Source organism: Kogia breviceps, chromosome 4, assembly GCF_026419965.1.
Source record: "Kogia breviceps isolate mKogBre1 chromosome 4, mKogBre1 haplotype 1, whole genome shotgun sequence".
Classification (NCBI taxonomy): Eukaryota; Metazoa; Chordata; class Mammalia; order Artiodactyla; family Physeteridae; genus Kogia; species Kogia breviceps.
This window is the reverse complement of record NC_081313.1, coordinates 112,398,345-112,422,412: the sequence shown is the minus strand read 5'-3', so window position 1 is coordinate 112,422,412 and position 24,068 is coordinate 112,398,345. Positions and strand designations below refer to the sequence as shown.

General features: G+C 43.4%; 1 protein-coding gene and 1 pseudogene across 1 annotated transcript in view; one reads left to right on the top strand and one right to left on the bottom strand.

Annotated features, from left to right (window-relative positions):
* PCBD2 (pterin-4 alpha-carbinolamine dehydratase 2) overlaps positions 1–23,814 on the bottom strand; it is a 48,842-nt gene extending 25,028 nt beyond the window's left edge. Inside the window, exons 1-2 of the mRNA XM_059059978.2 lie at positions 23,261–23,814; positions 20,349–20,480 (exon numbers count right to left, since the gene is read on the bottom strand). Coding sequence (XP_058915961.1) covers positions 20,349–20,480; positions 23,261–23,344 — 216 coding nt within the window. The 5' untranslated portion in view covers positions 23,345–23,814. The remainder of the gene's footprint in view (positions 1–20,348; positions 20,481–23,260) is intronic.
* Positions 7,811–8,233, top strand: LOC131754770 (small ribosomal subunit protein uS8-like; annotated as a pseudogene).
* Positions 23,815–24,068: the final 254 nt, after the last annotated feature.

The following is a 24,068-nucleotide window of genomic DNA, read 5'->3' as shown; positions in this document are numbered from 1 at the left end:
TTGAAATGAAACTTATTTTTAATAATTTAGTGCAGGAAAAATTACATGTATTTTAAAAATGTTTGTTGATATAATGAATGAAAAAACTTTTCATGTAAAATGAATACATTTGTTCACCAATAGCAACTGTATTATAAAAGCCAAAATTTGCCAAATGAGAATTTCATTACAAGAAATGTATAATTTACTCACATATTATAATATGAAAAACTAATTACACAATACTGTTTTGCATGGCATAAAACAAAATTCTAAATTAAAATGCAGTTAATACCAGGTTTCATTTTTCAATGAAACTTATGAAAGAACCAAGTTAAATATTGCCTTATAAACCAATGCATGCAAAAGTGCTTTATACAAATTTAGTGCTATAAAACTGGTTCATCTGGCTTTAAATAAGTCATTTCTCCCATATCTAAACCACTTGAAGTAATATGGCATTAATGAGTGATAAAAGCTGGCACTGTGCACTTCCATGATTATTTCAGGATTTAACTCATTTCTGAGTTGAGGGGAAATAATACTTCTCTCTGAAAATAAGCAGATCTTCTACAATAAGTTTTACTTCTATTCTCAAAATCAGCCTTCTAAGGTTGTATCTCTGGCCACTGGACAGATGCGGCTCCTGGGCCCTTTGCAGACTAAATACAGAAATCTTGAAGGTGGCTACATGGCAAGGGTAGCCTCATTGCCAGCAATCTCATGATTCCTCTCCCCTTCAGAATGTCCACTGACACCTTTAGAAACAAAATCACACATGTGCTACTAACTGCAATGGAAGGCTGAGGAGAAAAAAGAATCAAGGTGGGCAAAACAAGTTACCAATTTCTTATGTTTCTGCTTTCCATACAGGATCTGAAAACAAAACCTTCAGCATATTTGGAAGATTCAGAATCTCCCTAACAGTCTGCTTCCGAAAGTATGGAATGTACACATTTACCAACCACCTTCCTGGTCTCTAAGCCCTGGGACACAGCCCCTGACCTTCAAGGAGTTTACAGAGCGGTAGGAGAGGGCAGATAATCAGCCATGAAGACCTGGCAAGAAGTAAAGGAGGTAGAGAGGAAGCAAGCAAGAGAGGCTGTGTGAGCAAGTGGTGCTGGGCATATCCATCTTATATTTTCACCCCTCTTCTCCACAGATGCAATAGCAATCCAGATTCACCAGCAGAACACCTAATTTCCCACAGGAGCTAAATTTATCCTAGGTACATGAATAAAGAAGAGATGTGTAATTCACCAAAAAAAATATTTTAGAAGGTTCCAAATCAGTCAGTAAGGTATTTTCTTATACTGTTAAGTGATTGATTACACCTGGTAACACTAAGTGTATATAATTTTAGCTTCACTCCTAATCGTTTTTTCCATCACCACAACCTTTTCAGCATAATAATTCTTGGCCACCATTCCACTTCCTTCCTGAGGCTCAGGCTCAAAGAAGCTTATCCCTCCAGAAAGATTACCGACAGAGGGAAGTGCCCCACACTGATTTCCAACTTAAAATGGGCATGCCCACTCAGGGTTAGGGACCCTGTGCTGAGGTGCATGTGCCCCACCCTCAGTGCCAACACTTAGGATTCTCTCACTCAGGAGCAAGATTATTGCTAAGGTAGTTATAACTACTGATCACGAAAGACATGCTGCTATTTCTGAATTGGTTTATATTTGTTTACAGATGTCTTAAAAACAGATGTCCGGGAGGTTGAACTTATACTTTAATTCAGTTCTGGACTGTGAGCTAAGTTTTCACAAATACAAAGAAATATGTTGTTCCTGGTTTCTTTTTAAGGACCCATGTTCAAATGGGAGGACACCGAAGAAATTCATCATTGAATTCTTATTTGTAGGAGCAGATTATCTGTACCCTGTAAATTATTTTGATTTATGGTGAATCATTATTGTATTCATAAATGCTGAAGAGTTGGTGAACAACATGATATAATGACACCCCAAAATAATTTTATAACTGCAGGTGTGCAAATCACAACATGTAGGAGATGACTCAAAGGATGATGGGGAATAAAACAGTTCAGAAAGGGTCACATAAAGAAGGGAAAGTAGCGAGGGCACGTACCGCAACTTTCCAAGATGTCTTTAAAACCAAACTACTCGTTTAGAGGCAGACGCAGTGGGGCAGTCAGGCATGGGCAGCAGAGTCACCAGTTACATTTAAACAAGCAAAGGCAAAATGCTCCATAATTTACAACAACCCAATCACACTGCTCATTCTTTTGAGGTTAAATGCTACTGACATAAGCTACACCTGAATCCAATCAGTGCAGAGACTGTTGAGAAGATTCACACGAAAGGACTAAATTTGTCACAAATGGGTTGGTTTCCGATCTTAATGTAGCCAAGTTGCTTTACTCTGACCTCTATTGAACAAATCAACTTAATGGGCACTAGGAGTGCTATAAAACTTAACAATGGAGTGATTTTTAACTTTTAAAATATAGTTATGAAGCAAAATGTTGGATACCTTCTACAATACTGGAAATCAAATTAAATCTAGATGTTTTTTAACAGTCTTGACAGATATAATCCTAGTTACCATGTAAATTTATGGTAAGCTGCTGTGATACTAGCCACAGGTGCTACTTTTAATATATGAGCCGCATCTGGCTGGGAATAGAATTTCTCAGAGGACTGAAAATGACCTCAGTATCAGACAATGGAAGGGAAAAATCAAGACCACTGTGGCATATAAAAAGCTGAAGATGTGGTCCACAACTAAATATTTCACATAAAATTCATTTTAACTCTGCAGTTGTAGGTTAAAAGATATTATGCTTTCAATATTTAAGAGGCGTAGATATACTTCAACCAAACAGCCAAAAGATTAAGAATGTAAGTCAGTTATGAATACCCTGGCTACGTATATAATACTAGTTTTCCATCCTTTGATCAATGTCGGGAAAAATGATGCACTAAGACTTGAAAAGAAAATTCTTTCATGGTTCCCAAGCACAAAACATGATTAGATACCACCAAGCATACCAAACCAAGATGTAACAATTACTGATCTCTAAGCAGCAACTCTCCAGCGCCTGGCCAACATCACTGGTTGGGTTTTTAAAGTTCTTTGGAGCCATTCATCATGCCCAAGAAAACATTCTCATCAGATGAAATTTTTAAAAAATCATTACAAGTAATCACCATTCTAAGTCTGAGAACCAGCAATATCACCATAGACAAATACAAAGAGAAAACACAAGTTTCTCTTACCTACCCAATCCAAAAATAAAAAGAACATGTATAAAATATACAATTGTTTTCTTTTAAGAAACCCTTTCTGAACCACTCAAAACCCATCATTTGTGAGAGAACTGGCAGGTGTGGAAATGTGATAGAGGATTTACAAAGATTGAATTGCCTATGAAATAACTCTTCCCAAATTAAACAAGCCTTCTTTATCTGAAAAAAATCTCTAAAAGAGAAATATTTCTATGAAAATATTCCCTACACCATTGCCCTAAGCTGTGAGAATGGTAGCTACAAAGCCCTATAACATAACATTTTCCTTCTGACCTTCTCAAGTAACTTGAAGGGCTTCATTTTTTAGCTTCAACAGATCAATTCAATCTAGATGATAATTTCTATTTAACAAGTAACTGGATCTATGCCTGCTCTCAATGGGCATCAAGATCCTGAGTGTCTTTAGCAAGAAGAACCTGGTATGATTCCCTGATACTTTTGTGATCAATGGACAACATTTATATGGAGCATTTAGAAAAGGTAGGCTCACAAAGTCTCATCTGTGGTTAGTTATGATAGAAAGGCGCTGGTTAAATTAAATATGGCCTTCCCTTTCAGTGGAATACTCTATATTTCCCACCATTAAAAATCACGAAGTAGGGCTTCTCTGGTGGTACAGTGGTTGAGAGTCCACCTGCCGATGCAGGGGACGCAGGTTCATGCCCCGGTCCGGGAAGATCCCACATGCCACGAAGCGGCTGGGCCCGTGAGCCGTGGCCGCTGAGCCTGTGCGTCCGGAGCCTGTGCTCCACAACGGGAGAGGCCACAACAGTGAGAGGCCCGCGTACCGCATAAAAAAAAAAAAAAAAAAAAAAAAAAAAAAAAAAAAAATCATGAAGTAAAATACTTTACTGACAGGGAAAAATGGTCACCATACGTAAAGTGAGAAAAAGCAACTGAGCAAAACAGCACACTACACTATGACTCCAAATATATATACAAACATATGTACATACATACATACTCACAAAATACACATTCACACATACTGCTCTTTAAGTGGGCAGAAGGTATATTTTTCTTCTTTGTACTTTTCTGTGTCTTCCTAATTATAAAACATACTATGCAGTCAGGAAAAAAAATGTATTTATTAACAAGCTAAACAGACCACACAAACGAAACAGGGTGCTATCATTCCTGTAAGAGAGAGAGGCCAGGCTGATCTCTGTGGGGTATGAGTAATCCATGAACGTTAAACCCTTCTATTTAAAGCTTACAGTTTTAAACAAATAGGAAGATGGAAGAGACTTATTCTCAAGCTTACATAACAGAATCACAGTTTAAGACATTTAGAATTACAATGGCCCTCTCTTCTACACACCTGTATCCACAGCTGTATGATCAGGGGCTCAGAAAGCTGGGGTCTCTCAGTGCAGAAGTTTATCTTCTCTACACCGAGTTCTAATTTGCCAAGTTAAGTTTTTAGCTGCTCTTTGCAGACCCTCTATCTGGAAGAGACTTCCCCCTCCAGGTAGAAGTTGACCTCCAATCTGTAACTGACTTAGGACAAATAACTGATCAATCAAGTATTATAAACTAATGCTTTCAGGGCAGGGCATGGGAACCATGTAGCAATTTACAGGTCAAATTCCTATCAGTAGCTGGCTATCCTTTTCTTCAAAATATGCAAAGAACACATTGCCTCTTTTAAGCCCTCCAAGATAAACAGTTTCCTAAATAGAACAAAGAAACAGACTCAATTTTGAACAGCAGAGTTGTTCATTCAAAGGTCTAGGACATTCCTAAATAGAACAGCAATCCATATCCTGAATTACCCCACAACCCTTCAAAATATAGACTTAGGTTAGAGAAGAGCTGTGGCCTTAGAATACGTGGGAGGCCTGGCCTTGAAAGGACGGTGCCTCACTGCTTCATCTGTACCTTTGAGCAGGTTCCTTCTTACCATTAGTAACCTGGGCTTCCTAATACCCAACCCTGCAAGGCTGCTGGAAAGCTTCAATGAAACCACCTACATTATTTCCCAGGTCACCCAACAATGAGCTACTAACGCCTGAAAAACACTCAATAGTTCATAAAATACTTTGTGACTCTCCAAACTGTCAGAAAGAAAACTGAGTTGGCTGCATTTCTGGTAAATAATGCAACATTGAAGAGTTACCTGTATTACAGGTATGACCCTAAAAACCTGTATTACAGAGTGACCTTAAGGCAACATTTTTACATCGAAAACTTTTAAAATAATTCCTAAAAAAAGTATCAAATAAACTTTTAAAACTTTTCTATCTGGAATGCCACCAAGTTATGATTTTTTTAAAAAGCAAGAAAAGAAAAAGAAAAGAAAATCAGCCAAGGAGGCTGGACCAGTGGTCATAGAAAAGGAAAGGAATCTGACATTAAAAGAACTGTTGTGAAATGAAAATGAGTGCCTAATAGATAACAGGTAGAAGGGCTTCAGCAGTTTGATGCTCTGTGAAGTCCTGGCAGAACCTGCCGTGGTCCCTCAGGACACCAAGATTTATAAAAGACTGGGTGTGGGTGGCTGAAGCCGTGGAGCCACAATATCGAGTAAGTGCCAACCTCAGCCTCTCCTTGTTGGAGGTGATTTACTAGAGGTGCCACAAGTGGCCCATTTCTTTCTCCGACACTCCAAAACTGCCTGCAGAGCAGAGGCACGATCAATGCTGTTCTTCTGCGAAGGGTGCCACGGCCCTAAAGACCATGCCATCATACATAATAACTTAGCAGCCAAGTAAGTTGGTCACTGTTAGGAAACATCTGTGTTTAGGAGCAAGGAAATGAGAGAAAGGAGAAGTTCCTGGTGAGAAAGGGTTTTAGGTAGTAACCTGTAGGAGACAAAAGCACTATGTTCCCCTGGGGCTAAGGGCGCTGACTAGGATCACCTATGTGAGCCCAATCAAGGGGCTTCGTGTATTCAGAATACCTAGGTAACACTGGGAGGGCACTGTGGGAGAGGTACACAAGCACAACCCAAGTCTTCACCCTCAAGGTACTCATATGTTAGATGCAGAGAGACAAAAGTAAGTGGTCACATTCCTCTGTTGCCTGATTTAAGCTGCCTGATTTAAGCTGCACTGATTCACATCCTAATTCCACCACTGGTTCACTATCAACTTCACCACTGGGCCTCAATAGCCTCATCCGTCCTAGCACTAATGTTCACAGGTTTAATATCAAAACAAGGCTGAAAGAAAACCACTAACAAATAGGATAATGCAAGGGCTGAATTACAAACAGAAAGAACAGACAAGAGGCTAATGTCTGTGGCTACAAAGATCTATGTAAGGCACATGAGCTCCACTTCCTCTCCAGTCTGCCCTGCACCCCCATCCCACACAAATCATCCTTCCTACAGCCACTGATGACCTCCATGTTGCTTAATGCGTGATCATCTTTAGGTACTCATGTTACTTGGAGTGTCAGCAGAACTGATTCCTCTCTCCCTTTTTTAAAAAAAAATTATTTATTTAATTTATTTATTTTTGGCTGCATTGGATTTTCGTTGCTGCGCACAGGCTTTCTCTAGTTGCAGCGAGCGGGGGCTACCCTTTCGTTGCAGTGTGCGGGCTTCTCATGGCAGTGGCATCCCTTGTTGCAGAACACGGGCTCTAGGCTCACAGGCTTCAGTAGTTGTGGCACGTGGGCTCAGTCGTTGTGGCTCATGGGCTCTAGAACACAGGCTAAGTAGTTGTGGCACATGGGCTTAGTTGCTCCACGACATGTGGGATCTTCCCCGACCAAGGCTTGAACCCATGTCCCCTGCATTGGTAGGTGGATTCTTAACCACCGCGCCACAAGGAAAGCCCCCTCTCTCCCTTTTAAAACATCATCTTCTTCTGGATTCTGTGTACAAACTGGCCTGATTTTCTTCCTATTTCACTATAAAGTCTTTCTCAGTCTTCTGCCAACACCTCCTCTTCTAACCAACCCCTAAATGGACTGAGTTCTGAGCCCTCTTCTCTTCTCACACTATAATTTCTGCCTGGGTAACTTCATCTATTACATTGGCTTGGTTCCATACACATCTATGTCTCCCCAGTTATCTACAACCCAGACACAAAACTACCTTCTTAGGGTTGACACTGGGATGTCTCATAGCAACACACACTTAACAATATCCATACCAGAAACCTTGATCCCTGCACACCAATCCTGTTCCTTTCCCACACTTCCCCAGCTCAGTAAATGTCACTTCCAACCACCCAGTTCCTCAGGTCCTAAACCTGAAAGTCATACTTAACACTCCCTGCTCTTCTTCCTCACCACCCATCACCACTCCTCCCTTGTAGAGAAACTTAGGTTTTCTCTTGATATTTTTATTCCCTGTAAGTGTTATGTGTGGCATCATTGGTTCCTGCTCATGTAAACTACTAAAAGCAGCTCCAACCTCTATACCTCTCTGCTTCCCCTCTGTCACTATCCAGCCCAGAATCTCCTGCTGTGTCCACCTAGTGATGATGTCTCACCTGGATGAATGCAACAGCCTCCTTACTATTTTCCTCATGTAATTTTTTGCCCCCTCCCGCCTCCACTTCATCCTCTAAGTCCTCAGATCGTCTGCCCACTTCCCATAACACCATGTCCTCACCCCTCCTGTCCTCTTCCTGTCACCTTTCTGGGCCGCCATATTGGTGCATGTGAATGTCCTGGCTGATGCTCTCAAGAACATCAATGATGCCAAAGAGATGCAAACACCATGTTCTTACTAGACTGTGCTCCAAAGTCATCATCCAGTTTCTAACAGTAATAATGAAGAATGGTTACATTGGCGAATTTGAAATCACTGATGACCACAGAGCTGGCAAAATTGTTGTGAACCTCAGGGGCAGGTTAAACAAGTGTGTAGTGATCAGTCCCAGATTTGATGTGCAACTCAAAGATCTAAAAAAATGGCAGACTGCCCATTTGGTTTCATTATACTGACAACCTCAGCTGGCATCATGGACAAAGAAGCAGCAAAACAAAACACAGGAAAGAAAATCCTGGGATTCTTTTCCTAGGGATGTAGTACACACGTGCAAATGAAATGCCTCAATGGACAAAGGAAATAAAAGAAAAAGAAAATGCATCAGCTTATCAGTTCCTTAGAGAGGTCTTCCCTGACAGCTCTCCTCCAACTGAATTCGGTTTTCCCATTTTCTCTCTCTCAACCGTCTCTTCTGCTGGAGAGGCAGTATCCACACTGGCAAATGGAAGGGATTGCCTGGGTCAAATCCCAACTCCACTGTGGGGTCCTGGGCAAGTCACTTAATCAAAACTCTGGTACCCTTATCTGTAAAATGAGGTAAATATTCTCTTGAAGACAGGGTTTTGTGAGGATTAAATGAATAAATACATGTAAAGTCCTTACAACATAGTGCCTGGCCCAAAGTTGGAGTGTTCATTAAGCATTAGCTACTGGGATGTTTCTTCATGGCACTTACCATAACTGGCAATTATATATGCATTATTTTCTTTGTTTATGCTCTCGCTCCTCTACTATACTATAAGTGTTAGCTCCAGTTCCAGTATGGCCACTAATGTTTTTTGCCCCCCTGTCCTTGGCTTCCCCACTTCTTCAGTGAAAGGGATGACTAGGTGACCTCTCAGGTACCTTACAGTTCTAATCTCTAACAGACTAAAGAGGCCTCTTACAGAGAAGTAATGAGAGGTAAGGTTAGAGACTGTGGGCAGCTTTGAAAACCTCTGAGAAGATGATGTCTTGTAAGATGTAACAGAAAGGAACTGGGATTTTCTGAGCAGAGACCAACTTGGTCACAATAAAACAACATGCAGGCCAATGAAGGCAGAGAGGGCCTAGAGGTGAAAAGCCATGAGGAAGCTCCTACCGGAGCGCTAGGGGGAGGAGAGGTGCACCCCGACCAAGCACAGTCACTGACCAGTACCTGGTGACTGATCACCAAGATAATTCTTCAGTGTCATGTCTGGGTGCTTGAGAGAATGGTGGTCCTGCTGAGACAAACAAACAAGTTTCTTTTAGGAAACTTTCTTGTAGGAAAGACAGAAAGACAGTAAGAGTTTGCCTTCAGATACCTTAAACCTGAGGCAATGGTGAACGAGGGAGAGAGCACCACAAGGACCCTCCATGCCAATCTTTAGCCCAGCTCACTGAACCGATCTTAGGGCCCTCACTTCCCCTACACATTACAAGTAAGATGTGCCCTCTTTCTCCCTGTCCCTGACCTGTGCCACCTGCTGACCCCTCCTCCGTAGCTCCTTCCTTCAAAAAAACCTATCAGACCTATCAAAACTCCCCCTCTCCAGGCAGACTTCCTGGATTACACCTTTCAGCTTCTTAGTATTTCAGATTTTAGTGCCCAGTTAGCATGACAATTTTTAAAATCAACTATCAGGACTTCCCTGGTGGTCCAATGGGTAAGACTCCGTGCTCCCAATTCAGGGGGCCCGGGTTTGATCCCTGGTCAGGGAACTAGATCCCGCATGCATGACACAACTAAGAAGTCCGTGTGCCACAAGTAAAGATCCCGCATGCTGCAACTAAGACCCGGCACAACCGAAATAAATAAATAAATAAATATTTTAAATAATCAACTATCAATATCTTATACAAGGCAGATGTTCCACCTCCCCAACAAAACTGGGAATTCTTCTGGGCAGGAACAGAATCAGTTGCTTCTTTTGCATCTTCTTCCTTCCACCCCTTGGGTCCAGAGCAGTGCCAGCCCCTCAGTGGTTGCCGGCTCAAGGACCTCACTACGCTCTCTGATCCTGACAGAGCCAGGCCCTCTGGCTCTCAGTGGGGAGACCCGTGGCTACCAGCCCAACCCCGACTGGGTCTGCTCCAGGCACCTGATGCATGTCCATGGCCAGTGCTGCAGTGGCGAGGACAGGGCATTTGAAGTCAGTTTGATGAATGATATGGTAGAAGGCCACAATCCTGCCTTACTGGCTGAGAGCACAGGAGCAAACTGATTCATCAGTGGCGTTTGCTGTTTCGATAAGACTGATTTTAAGGATACAATTAAATGACATCTGATTGCTCAGCAGTGATCCTGAGTTGCTCCCACACAAGCACAGCTTTGTTTGTCCTAGCTGGTGAACAGCCCCTTTCTCAGGGAAGTATTGTCAAACCCATCTAAGGCAGAAAAGTAATCCAACAAGCAGTCCTTGGAAAACAAGACATCTCCCAGAAGAAATCAAAAAAATAAACACAAATCACCTTTCTATATCACAGCAGGATCTAAAAATGTTGCTGTGGGAACCAGAGATGAGTCTGGCGCCTACTAACTGTGACATGACCCCGTGTGACCACAGCAAGTCCATGATCACAGTCTGGTTCAGTGTCCTTCTGTAAAATTCAGAGGACTAATTTTAGTGAATTAGTTAGAATGGACCATTCCAGCCTGGATCAGAGGGGCAATATGATGGTAAATTATCTGCAAAACAGGGAAGAGGATGCATTGCTTTGTTTTGTTTAAAAGGATGTAGAGAAAAGAGCAACACACAGAGAGCTCAGAGCCAGGGTGAGCTCTGGTAGGCCACGTGCCTCCTGAGGTAAGAAAGCCACTGGTCACCACCTGGCCACAGAAACGTATTTGCTGCTTGGAAGAGCTGATAAAGAGTTGATAAAGCCTCTTCATCAGGCACCCAGGGTCCGTATTTCAAAACAGCTAAATGCAAGTTTCTATGTCATGGCCCTAATGCACCAAAACTCTATTGACAAAACTCTTGCTGTGCAAACCTAAACATTATTGATAATGGCTGTATTGAAACAATGGAGTGGCATACCAAAGAAAAACAGAAACAGATCAGAACACAAGACCAAAATACTTTTAAGTGATTACTTAAGGTCTCCTTTAAATTATTTTCTGTAATTATCGAGCCAGCAGTCCATTGTTATTAATTCATATTCAGCCTATTTAAGCGGTACCAGCAACGCAGGCTGAAAACAAATGCCTCAGTAATTTCCTAACTTTTGAGTGTTATTTTCTTGTCAGTTAAATTTCAAGCAGCCCATTTGTGACCACATTATACCAAGTTAATCTCATCTAAAGTGCTTCACAAACCCTAACAGCTACACTAAGGTTTTATACTAATGAAAGCAATTTACATAAATGAAATTTATGTCAATGCATTTCATGACAAATTTTTTATTTTATAATAATTATAGTACTTATATGATAACATCTGTTGATAGTCACAGTCTAAACCTGGCAAAGATTTAAACCCACAACCTTTTCCATGCATCATGTACATTATCTGTGAAAAGCAATAAAAAAAAGTAATGAATGCATTAATCATACCAATATCATCTGCAAAGCATAAATCTGAAATACCTTTCACGTCAGCTCAAACTGCCTTTTATTTTTTACACACCTGATTTTATTCCATCTGTAAAAGGGCAAGACAAAGACTTTTGAGGAAATTATATTTCTTGGTTGTTTGACTTTTACAAAATACTCAGGCAAAGTTGTGTAAACAGAAGGTTTACTATACTACTAAGAAAAAATGATGCAGTTAAAAGTCCATTTTTATTAAAGGAGAGTGACCACAGCATTTTCACACTGCAGTGTGGTGTCATATTTGCATTTTTTACACCTGTTTTACATTTCTCCTCGTCTATCTATCACATGTGTTTTTACAAATACACATCAGCTCTAAACCTCTTCTATGACATAAACAGCAGAAGCAAGACTCCAAATGATAACATTTTAGGCTCTAATTTCCCTACCCTGGTGGATACCAAACCAACGTCCCAGCCACCACCTGACAACATCAGCGTATCCTGCCCGGGGCTCCCCAGGACTCCAGGAATAACTTCAAAGTGAAAACCAACATGAATTCACCACGCAGATATTCTTACTAGCTTCCCAAATTTTAGGTAAAGTTTGCTAAAAGGTAGCGTCTCTACGTCTCTATTCCAATAACAACTGTGAACACTTTCTCAGGTTTCTAGTTGACTAAAAAAGCCCATCAGTGGGCACATGTTAAGAGCAAGCAACTGGTGTGATAATCAGACAAGTTTTCACTTTCCCTGGCTCCCAGACACACAGATAATAGCCTAAACTTTAAAAGCAAAATGACTTTCTAACCTATATGATGCCGAAGCCTTAAGAACATCCTCACTGAGAGTGTTTCTTTACCCTCACCAGGCAGTGAATATCCACTTTCAAGAGTACTCAGATGTGACATTTATATTACTGAATTACTGACTCATAACTTAATGAACAATAAAAACTGAACTAATTCGTTCACAAGGAGAGTGCCTGAGACCTCCACCCATGTCCTACCAGGATCGTTAAGATTTTCATTAACAGTTGTCTGTCTTCTGGTATCAACAAGCCTTTGACTTCACTAAGTGTTTCAGAATGTTAACCATAAGCCTATTATCAAATTCCTCAATAAAACATCTTTACAAAGTAAGTCAGCAACAGTAACTTTCAACTGCTCTACAGCAGGAGCTCCAGGCACAGGAATAGAAACCATTTTACAAACCCCAAACTCACATATGGTGGGTGTTACTGCTGCTAGACACACAGAACCCCACTCCTCCACCATCGCCACCACCGCCGAGGCCATTCAGAAGCCCCCTCCCTACTCCAGTGCCAGAAATCTTTTAACAGCAGCAGTTACATTAACCAAAATATGATGAACAAGACATAGCACAAATAGAGCTTGGACCCTGCCCTGTGAGAGATACTCAACTTGGACAAGCTATTAGACTGAACCATGTAAAAGAGCCATTTTTGTAGGTCAAATCTGGCTGAATATCAGCCAGTTCATAAGATTCCATCTAACAAAATTGAATACCCTGCAGGCAGGCCCACCTAATAAAGCACAGACGAGGTACAGGAGCTCCTCCTGGAATGCAGAGAATTACAGTTCTTTTTCACAAAGCTCAGTCCCTCTCTCATGAATCAAACCTGCTCTCCATTACCAAGTGGAAAATCCTTAGCTCCTCCAGCCAGAACTCTTCATTCACCCAAAAGGTACCAAACTAGGTCAGCTGACCCACCCCCACTCTTACTTATTCCTGATACTAAGTTTGTTTCCGCGCTGAACAGGGGTGGCCCAGTATCCAAGAATGAGAGACCGGGGACAGCCTTCCCAGGGGGCTGTGATGCCGCCTGGCCCACCTGGGCTCCTGCCCTGGAGGGCTCCACCTGCTGGCATCTGGAGTAGCTGTTGCCTAGGTTCAAAGCCTCATCTTCTAAACCTGCTTCCAAAGCATAAAATTTCCTCTGATTTTTTTTCTTTTTTAAATGTTTGGCTGCGTTGGGTCTTCGTTGCTGCGAGTGGGCTTTCTCTAGTTGCGGCAGGCGGGGGCTGTTCTGTTGCAGTGAGCGGGCTTCTCATTGTGGTGGCTTCTCTTGTTGCAGAGCACGGGCTCTAGGTGCATGGGTTTCAGTAGTTGTGGCTCAAAGGCTCAATAGTTGTGGCTCAAGGGCTTCAGTAGTTGTGGCTCACAGACTCTAGAGCGCAGGCTCAGTAGTTGTGGCACACAGGCTTAGTTGCTCTACAGCATGTGGGATATTCCCGGACCAGGGCTCGAACCAGTGTCCCCTGCATTGGCAGGCAGATTCTTAACCACTGTGCCACCAGGGGAACCCATTTCCTCTGATTTTGTAAGCTTCCCATTTGTCCCCACATGGCAATGCCTAACAAAATGTATCTTTATGGAAGGCTCACACCCACATTTCTAACTGACATTTTGTTCTTTCAACACTATCACACTGCAGTTGCCAAACACCTAAGAATACGTTTACATGTCACTCAGAGACCTCTCCCTGCTTATGTCTACATGAACAGAAAAAAAGCAAAACTCCTTTACAAATGCCAACCCCACCCTAAGTCCAAGTACTCCAAGTGTCGAAACTTCCTGCCTCGGCCCTGGCACTGCCACGCTCGGAATACCCATGGAGTCTCACCATTACCTTTGCACCGTCACTGAGGAAAGACAGTGGGCTAACGGCAACCAAAACCCAAGGCCACTTCATCCACCTACGCCATTAGGATCCCTCGGGAATTTTCACATTTATATTCGCTAAGTATTTGCGCCAATCTGAGCTATCAAATGCATGTGGACTCTTTGGAACTAAACATATTTTGGAATAAAACCTCTAAGAGGAAAAAAGTCCAAATATATTTTACTAGCTACTTCTTATGGTAAAACCTAGAATAACCCAAAGCTTTGAGAAGTAGCTTTTCCATCCAGGGTCAATGAAAAGCTTTCTAAAATGTATGGTTCAATTTCTATAGTAATAAAAGAAATGGATTCTAAAGCAAACTTATAATACAATTTCACACACGCTACATAAGCAAACCACTTAAAAACTGTAACACCCGGGACTTCCCTGGTGGTCCAGTGGTTGAGATTCCGTGCTTCCACTGCAGGGGGCGCGTGTTCCATTGAGGCCAGGAGAGGTGCTCTCACATGCAGCACAGTGGGCCTCCCCTAACTCCTGCTAAGGGCAGGGCTGCAGTGAGGGAGACATGGTCTTAACAAGGCATACACACGCATGTGGAAATGCCTGCTCACAATAAAAAGTTACAGGTCCACAGGCTAGAGTGGACATCCTCTCATACCCATCTGGCATACACGGGGGACTGTACCTAGAAGATAAATTTCTAGATTCGTACAATGGGTATTGTTGGACAATGGGTATTTTAAAAGTTGATAGACATCACCCAATTGCTCTCCAAAAAGGTTATATTATTTGACACTCCGACCTCTTCACTCTCCATCTCCCACATCACAACAACTGCACTTCCCTCCTCACCAGTTTAGACTCCAAAGTCCAATGTTTTGACCCTCCCTTGCACACATCCTTAGTTTCCTTGCCCCCTGTTCCTCCACTGCACTCATCTGGCAAAAGTTCAGCCCTTGTTAACAGCTCATACAACTCAATAACAAAAAAAACAAACAACCCATTCAAAAATTGGGCTGCAGACCTAACTAGACATTTCTCCAAAGAAGACATACAGATGTCCAACAGGCACATGAAAAGATGCTCAACATCACTAATTATTAGAGAAATGCAAGTCAAAACTACAATGAGGTACCACCTCACACCAGTCAGAATGGCCACCATGAAAAAGCCTACAAATAACAAATGCTGGAGAGGGTGTGGAGAAAACGAAACCTTCCTACACTGTTAGTGGGAATGTAAATTGGTGCAGCCACTATGGAAAACAGTTTGGAAGTTCCTCAAAAAAACTAAAAATAGAGTTGCCATATGATCCAGCAATCCCACTCCTGAGCATATATCAGGACAAAACTATAATTCAAAAAGATACATGCATCCCCCAATGTTCACTGCAGCACTATTTACAATAGCCAAGACATGGAAACAATGTAAATGTCCACTGACAGATGAATGGATGAAGAAGATGTGGTACATATCTACAATGAAATATTACTCAGCCCTAAAAAAGAATGAAATAATGCTATTTGCAACAACATGGATGGACCTAGAGATTATTATACTAAGTGAAGTAAGTCAGAAAGAGAAAGACAAATATCATATGCTATCACTTATATGTGGAATCTAAAATACAACATAAATGAACCTATCCACGAAACAGAAACAGACTCACAGACATAGAGGACAGACTTGTGGTTGCCAAGGAAGGGGGTGGGGGAGGGATAGACTGGGAGTTTGTGCTTAGTAGACGCAAACTATCACACAGAGAGTGGATAAACAACAAGGTCCTGCTTTACAGCACAGGGATATCCTGTGATAAACCATAATAGAAAAGAATATGAAAAAGAATATGTGTGTGTGTGTGTGTGTGCACATGCACACGTGTATATAGCTGAATCACCATACAGCAGGAATTAACACAACATTGTAAATCAACTATACTTCAATAAAATAAATTTTTTTTAAAAAAAAGTTCAGCCCTTGTTAAGCCCAACCCTGCACCTACTCCAAGCCTGTGCCCAAGCAGCTGAACATGGCTGGACAAAACACACAAGATCTTCACCTTAAATGTTCGCCCATAAATCTCCAGTGACACTGAGAACTGCCCAGCAACCGACCACATTTCACAATTCCTTCACTGTCTTAGTCTCTAAGAGGACTATTTTCATGCCTTTTCCTATTTTTCCAGATCTCCAACACTCCCCCCTCCCACCCCGACTCATTCTCAACTGATGACCTCACTAAAAAAATTAGAAGCGATCAGAAGAGAAAACTACCTCTTTTTCCCAAGACAAACGTGGCAACCTACCTGCATCTGTACACATACACTCAGCCTTCTTTCCTATCACAATGGAGGTACCGTGCCTGCACCTCCACCTGCTCTCTTTTGCCGATCCAGGACAATTATCCCCTCTGATGGCTCTCAAACTGTTACCCCCAGCCTGAACTCTGACCTCATATCACCAACTGCTGATCCAATAATGCCACTTGGGTGACTAGTAAGTATCTCAAACCTGACATGTCCAAAACAGAATTCTTAATTCCCTACCCTGCTCTCCACTCCACTTTCCCCAGCCAAGTAAATGGTACCAGTGGCACCACCCTTTACCCTACAGCTTAAACCAAAACCTTGGGATCATCCTTGACCCTCTCCTTCCCCCACATCCAATCTAACAGCAAGGTTGGACTGTTCTATCTTTAAAATAAATGAGAAATTCTGCGTTTCTCTCCACATTCCACTGCTTCCCCCATAGTCTCTCACCATCTCTTGCCTAGCCTATCACATGGCAACTTATACATTCTGCCTGGTGCCACTCTTGCCCTTCTACCATCTGTTCACAGCAGAACAGCCAGGGTGATCTTTTTAGAACATAAACTGAATAATGGCACTTATCTGCCTGAAATCCTCCAACAGCTTTCCTTCACAGAACAAAATCCAAACTCCTTGCACAGCAACAAGGCTCCAGTGCTCTGGCCCCTCCCTCTCTTCGGCCTCTTCTCCTTTCTGTCTGCTCCAGAAACTGGCCCCCTGGCTCTTCCTCAATCACACCAAGATCACTCCTGCTCCAGGAATTTGGTACTTGCTGTCTCTCGACCAGAAATGCTCTTCCTTCAGTCTTCACATGCTCAGCTCCCTCACATTACTCAGGCCTCAGATGTCCCTTCCCCAGAGAGGCCTTTCCAGCCCCCTCCATCTTAAATAGTGTGCTCACCCCTCCATCACTCCCATCCCAATATCCTACTTTATTCTCCCTCATGACTTAATCACTACGTGAAATTATATTAGCTGTTCATTTGTTTATTGTCTACCTTCTCTGCTAGAAAGGGAGCTACATGAGCTTAGAATAGTGCCTGGCACAGAGAAGGTGCTTAATAAATATCTGTTAATGAATATTACTTTTACAATAAAAATTAAACTACTTTAAAAAAATTTAACTGCTTGTACAATTGCCACATTGTGAATAAACTGTACATATGTAGAAAGACTAGAAGAGAATAGGTAAAAAGATGGAAGTAGTTGCAATGGGAAAATTTTTATTTACACCATCCTATTTTAATGTTTTATATCATTGCTTTATAATTTTAAAAAATGCCTTTTCTGTATTGAAAAATAAATGAAAGATAAGTGAGGATCCATCAGTGCCAGAGGGTCATCACTCTAAACATTAGTTGCAAAAAAAGGCAAAAGCAGCCCTGACACCTGGGAGCTGGCCTGGACTACCACCTAGGCCTCCAAGTTGCTAGGAGCCAGCCGGGTACCCAAACCTCGGCCTTGGTGCTGAACAGCAACAGCAACATCAGACAAGGCCACTCTGTGACCATGAAGGATTAGGACAAAAATAAAACCACTCTTGTAATGATTATTGTAATCATGACAATAACGTAAGGCGGAGTATCACAGCTATTACTCTGCAATGATATCTCAACGCAAACAAAACGTGAACATTGTCCAAATCACAAAACACCAAGCACCCGCCTCTCCTGGCTAATAAGTGACTGCTGCTTCTTTACCAGTTTCAGCTTTGGCCCCTCTTTAGTCCATTCTCCCTCTCTAGGTAAGATTTATTAAAATAGTGAATCATAGAAGAGCCCATTTGCACACAGCATCCAACCCAGAGCAAAGCTCTGATCCTTAAAGACTCCAAAGTCACCAACACCAGCCCAAATCCGGTAGTAAGTCTTTCCAACACCGTCTTCCTGAGATGTCCCACAGTTCCCTATGCCGTGCACTCTTCCTCACCACAACAAGCAATAAGCCTAACTTGTTCAGCTATTGGTATGTCCCTGGTGGTCTTTGGCTGGTGGGCACTGACACTTGTCATGACATCAGTTGCCACTACAGGCTATTACATGCAGAAGTCATAAGAGCCTGGCTAGAAAACCAACCCCAGGATATAATATCAGTGCTGGTTCTCTGAATACATTCCCTGACATCAGCTGATTTTCTTGTCACCTGCCTCTTTCTCCAAAAAGGTGAGTGAAGGGGGTGGGGGTGGGGGAAGCCAAGAAAATTAAATGTCCTGGTGAATAACGTTACAATTAATCAAGGATACCCTGCACAGTTTCCCTTCCCCCCACCACTTCCGAAAGTACCCTGAGCACAAGGTTAGCGTGGGGCTGGATGACTGACTCATGGGCAGAGTCTGAGGCAACACCACTCATGTACTTTAAGCCACATGTTCAAGCCCAATAAATTAGCCCAGGCTTAAAGAAGTCAGGTTGTACACATGTAAGAATTTTAATAAGCTTGGAAAATGCTACCTAGAGCTTATGCACAAGCTTACTGTACCAATGGGATTCCCTTCCACCAGCCACAGCGTGCTAAGCCCCTGACAAGAGCCATCGAGCATGTGGGGCAGCAGGGACAAGGAGTCGGCTTGGTCCAGGTTTCCTCAGGAGTTGGAGACACAGCAGAAGGCTGGCAGCCAGATGGATGGAGACCAGAATAGGGCATGCAGCACAGTGCAGCCAACAGCATTTACTAGGAAAACATGTCAAGGTTTCTTTGGTGGCAATCTGGTCCTCAGAAACCCTTCCAGAAACAAGCAAACACTGTAATCAATGTCTGCATTTATCAAATGTTTGTTTGTACCCAGAACTCTGTTATGTACAATAGACAGTTATTTAAGCCAACAGGATCTCTGCCTTCTAGATGCTGACACCTAGTATAAATAAAAACAATAAATCTGTCCAGAGGATTATCAAACTAACTGAACAAACATGGAATAGTCTAAAGCACTGACCTTATATAAATGCGATGGAGTAAGAACTGATGGGAGATGACTCTTTAAACAGGGTGGGGCCCTAATGGAACAGTTCCCCTGTTAAGGCTGAATCTCCAAGGCAGGGACCAGCTTTTAAGAAAAGCTTCAGGACTTCCCTGGTGGCACAGTGGTCAAGAATCCGCCTGCCAATGCAGGGGACATAGGTTCGAGCCCTGGTCCGGAAAGATCCCATAGGCCACGGAGTAACTAAGCCTGTGCGCCACTACTACTGAGCCTGCGCTCTAGAGCCTGTGAGCCACAACTACTGAAGCCCAGGCGCCTAGAGCCCGTGCTCCGCAACAAGAGAAGCCATGCAATGAGAAGCCCACACACCGCAACGAAGAGTAGCCCCCGCTCACCACAACTAGAGAAAGACTGCGCACAGCAACAAAGACCCAACGCAGCCATAAATAAACAAATAAATAAATAAATTTATTAAAAAGAAAAAAGAAAGAAAGAAAAGCTTCAAGGGCTGGCTATTGGGCTTGGAGCAAATAAGCCAATCTGAGATGATTTAGAGACAGAAATGCAACTATAAGGAGAAAGAAAACTTGACAACCATCCAAGTAAAGTAGGGGAAATCAGTCAAGCAGGTTTATGTTTCTCAACCGTTTTTACTCATGTCCCCTTCTGATCAGTATAAAAAGCTCACACTCTCTGTTAATGTTATTCAAAATTTGAAAGGAAATTAAATACCCTAACCAACACCAAATCAGAGCAATAGTGGTTTCAGAATCTGATTTTCCAAATCACACAAATCACCCTCTTCCCCTAGAGCTGAGAATCACCCAGTTGGGTGGTAGCAAGTGTCAACAAGGAAGGAGGAACTATCACTGAATTTTTAAGGAAGAAAGGATTTGGATCTTGGATCCACAGGGCACCAGACAACCAGCAGTATTAGAAAGAGTTACAGCCTAAGGTGACAAAAATAGACCATGGCACAAGCAGGAATATGTAATAATTACCTGATTAAAATTTTTGAAAGAGAACTCTTTGTAGATGGCATCTCTCTCACTTAATTCCGACCATCCTGCTGCTTTAAGGTCAAGTATAACTTGGTTCCTCTCCTCTGCTGTCAACCAGTGAGCATCTGCTGACTATGAAAAGAACACATTTAAAACCTGAAATGTAGAGGTTTGGTTAAATTCAAATAAATTTACTGCTCTTTACCTTATGTAGAGAGGTGGAAAAAAGCCTTAAGGGCAACAACTTCTAACCATCTTTGATTACTTTGTTCTCAAAATACAAAATTCTCAAAAAACAGACAAAAACAAGGCTAGCTCTGTACAGAAAAAGCTGTCTCCATTGTATGTGGGTTTATCACCCCTTACACATGCCTCAAACTTTACAATTCAGCTTCTCTGGTTTATTACAGACACAGCTGAGATCAACCATTTGCCCATCTTACCAAAGGTCATCACCAATGGCCAGCACTCCAGTACTTGGGAAACTGCGGCAAACACACCCACCCAAGGAAACCCTGCAAGTCCATCAGCATAACCAGGATTGGAACCCAGGGCTCTAAACTCCTGGTCTACTGCTCTTTGGATGGTCCCACAGTACCTTAGTAGCCTTCAGTCCTTATTCACATGAGTCTCAACTATCTGGGTTCACCATCCCCTTTCAATTGTAATGAAAACCAATCCTCAAAGAGGAAAAAACAAATGCACATTTACAGGGGATTTTGTATAATAACTTCTGGGTGTCCTCAGACCCTCCAGAATACAGGTAAAAAGCCCCTGGTAAGACAAACTCCCTCAACTGTCTGGCCAGAGCGCTGCCCAGTCGGAAGCACTTGTGCGCAACTGTCCACCTTGTTCCTACTCATCCTGGTGATGACATTCCCAAATCCGGAATTCTATTGGTTAACAGGCCCACACTTTCCATGCTATTTGTTTTTTAACTGAAAGAACTCTAAGCTGCATGTCAGACAGAAGGACACTCTAGGAGAAGTCAGAAGAGCTATGCTCTTGCTCTGGCATAAGTGCCCACCAGTACCTCCTGTCTTCCCTATATGCAGGGTTACTATCGTCTCAGATGAGGGAGGGACTGGCACCCAGAAAGACTGAACTAATGTGAGGGCTCCTTATCAAAGGGCAACCGGGGGCTGAGCTGTATCCTCTGCCATGAAACTTCAACTCATTCCCACTTCAGAAATCCTACAACCCTTTATCATTGACATCAATGTAATTAAGAAGGCAAAGTAAGTGACCTTAAAGACAACTTATTCTACAAGGAGGACAAAAGGATGCTAATGAGCCAATTTTCTAGTTTCTCTTCCTTGCTAGGCCAGCTACCCTTCCCTACAACTAAGAAAAGAGAAAGTGAGAACACCTCTTAATTAAATAAAAACATTTAAAGGCTTGTTATCAAAAACCATTAACTATTAACAACCAATGTATCGATTAGCTTTAATCTGAAAAATTTCACATAAAGACCTGCTATAGGAAATAAGCTAAAATTTTTATTAAATAAATATTTTAACTCAACTCAAACTATTCTGGAGTCACTGAGTAGCTGCAAAGAAAACTATTAACCATGTTGTGGGCAATGCAGCAGTCACCCGGAGTCTGCGGAGCACACTCTGAGCTGTTTTCCTCCGCCCTCTCCACCATCCACATCCCCAGTGAGGTCAATGTGTGCTCACCACAGATGTCTGCCTAGGTAAAGGGACTGTGTTCAGGACTGTGAAATGGAGTCACTTCACCTACATAACACAAATGGTCCCCTTGGGGACATACCCTCTCCAGAACTCTTTGTGGTGGACTTCATTTTTTCCTGTGGGAGGTGTAGGGAGCGACAGGGGAAAGCATAGGATTTGGAGAGCAACCTTGATTCGAAGCCTAGCTTTGTTACTTTCAGCTGTGGGTGCTGAATAAATCACTTAGCCTCTCACTGAGCAGCAGCGTTCTACAGTGGGAATGTTACAATATCCACCTGCCCAGATTTTTTAAACGCTTAAAGAGATCTTAAGTGTGAAGGCACCCAGCAGACAGCCTGGCACGTGGCAGCCACTCCAATCGCGGCTGTTTATTCATCCCTCCCCAAACCCCACAATTTTATTTGATCACCAGCACCCTAGACACAGGTATGCCTTGGGACACGCCTAGGTGACAGTAAGCACTCATCTTGAGTTCTCACCTTAATGGCCACAGAACAGAGTGCTCATCTTCTCCATCATCGAGTTATTTTACATTTCTTCTATTAAAGAATTTCAAACTGCCAAATGGGCTCTGGCAAGCAAGCTAAGAAAATGAAATGGTGAGTTTAATGCAGTATTTTCCCACTAGGTGGTGCTGCAAGTTAAAACTTTCCCCCCAATATGTTAACTTCTAAAGCGGGGAAACGGACCAGACGCCCCTCGGAAGAGGAAAGAATCAATGTACAACCAAAAAAATAATTTATTGGTAATTCCTCAAAAAAATTAACACCAAGGCAAATGAGTAAATTCAACATTCAGTGCCCCGTTCACAGCAAGCGAGCCGAGACGGAGACGGTGCCTGCTCTCACCGAGCGCACAATCTAGAGGACCCAAGGCCACCTTAATCACATAAAGAGTCCCCAACCGTGAAATATTTTCACAACTACTTTTCGTATTCACTTTTTTTTTTAAACGAAAGTCGTCCTGGTTTGTTTTCCGGTTGGCAATTTCGTAGGCTACGACGGAACTCTAGGCCAAGGGAAAACTGTCAGATGCTGCAGCCACCCTTGTCTCAGACCAGCGCGTCGGGCAGGTGCCAGATGCCCCCAAACGTGCCTACCCAAAGTCCGAGCCCGAAGGCCCGGCCCACTTCGGGGCCTGCCCCGGTCCCTCCGCCTCTCGGTCGGCACGGCGGGGCCTCGCCCTCCTCCCGCACCGCGAGCCCTCGGCACTCACCATGGCCGCGAGGCTCTGGCTTCTGCCCCGCAGCGCCGCGAACCAACGCCGCGTCGACCCTCGCGCCCCCAGCGCCGCAGCCATAATTCTCTGGCCGAGGGCTGCCCGGCGCGCTGCCTGCCCGGCCCCTGCCCGGAGTCAGGGGCCGAGCGGGCAGCTCCCAGCCACAGCCCAGGACTTCCCGCACAACCCGGTCCCGCTCCGCGCAGGCCCAGACGTGGCCCTGCCCCGGAAGGCCCCCAGATGCTTCAATGGCCGGCAACGCTGCTGGCCTCTAGGCGGATACGCGGCAGGCCCCCGGCAGGCTTCCGCAGGCCCAGATGCTGTCAGCCCTGGGTCTGCGGCCCATCTCCGTCATCCATCCCCGCCCGGTGCCGGGTTTCCCTCCTGTGCGAGAGCAGTAGGCGTGCTGGCGAGGCGATGAGCATGGACCTCCGCTTCGCTCTTCGGTGTCCGAGCCTCGGGTTGTCGCCGACCGTATAACCGCACTGGGCTCCCCTCTGGGCGGTGGGGCGAACAGTCCGCGCGGGCGGGAGGACGTCGCAGGCAGGGGCAGGAACAGATGAGCTGCAGAGGGGCGGGGGTGATTGGGGACCACTCCCTTCTACTCGCGGTTGAGTGAATCATAGTGATCCACATAAGGGCCTTATAAGGCAGGGAGCCGCCGGTTGGAAAGTGAGCTCTGCTCTGTTATTACTTAGCTGCCAATGCCCTGGGCAAACTGGCTCATTTGTCTTTGCCTAGATAAAATAATTTGGAAAACCTAGCTCATAGTGCTCTCTAGAAGGTAGCACACGCACGGTACACA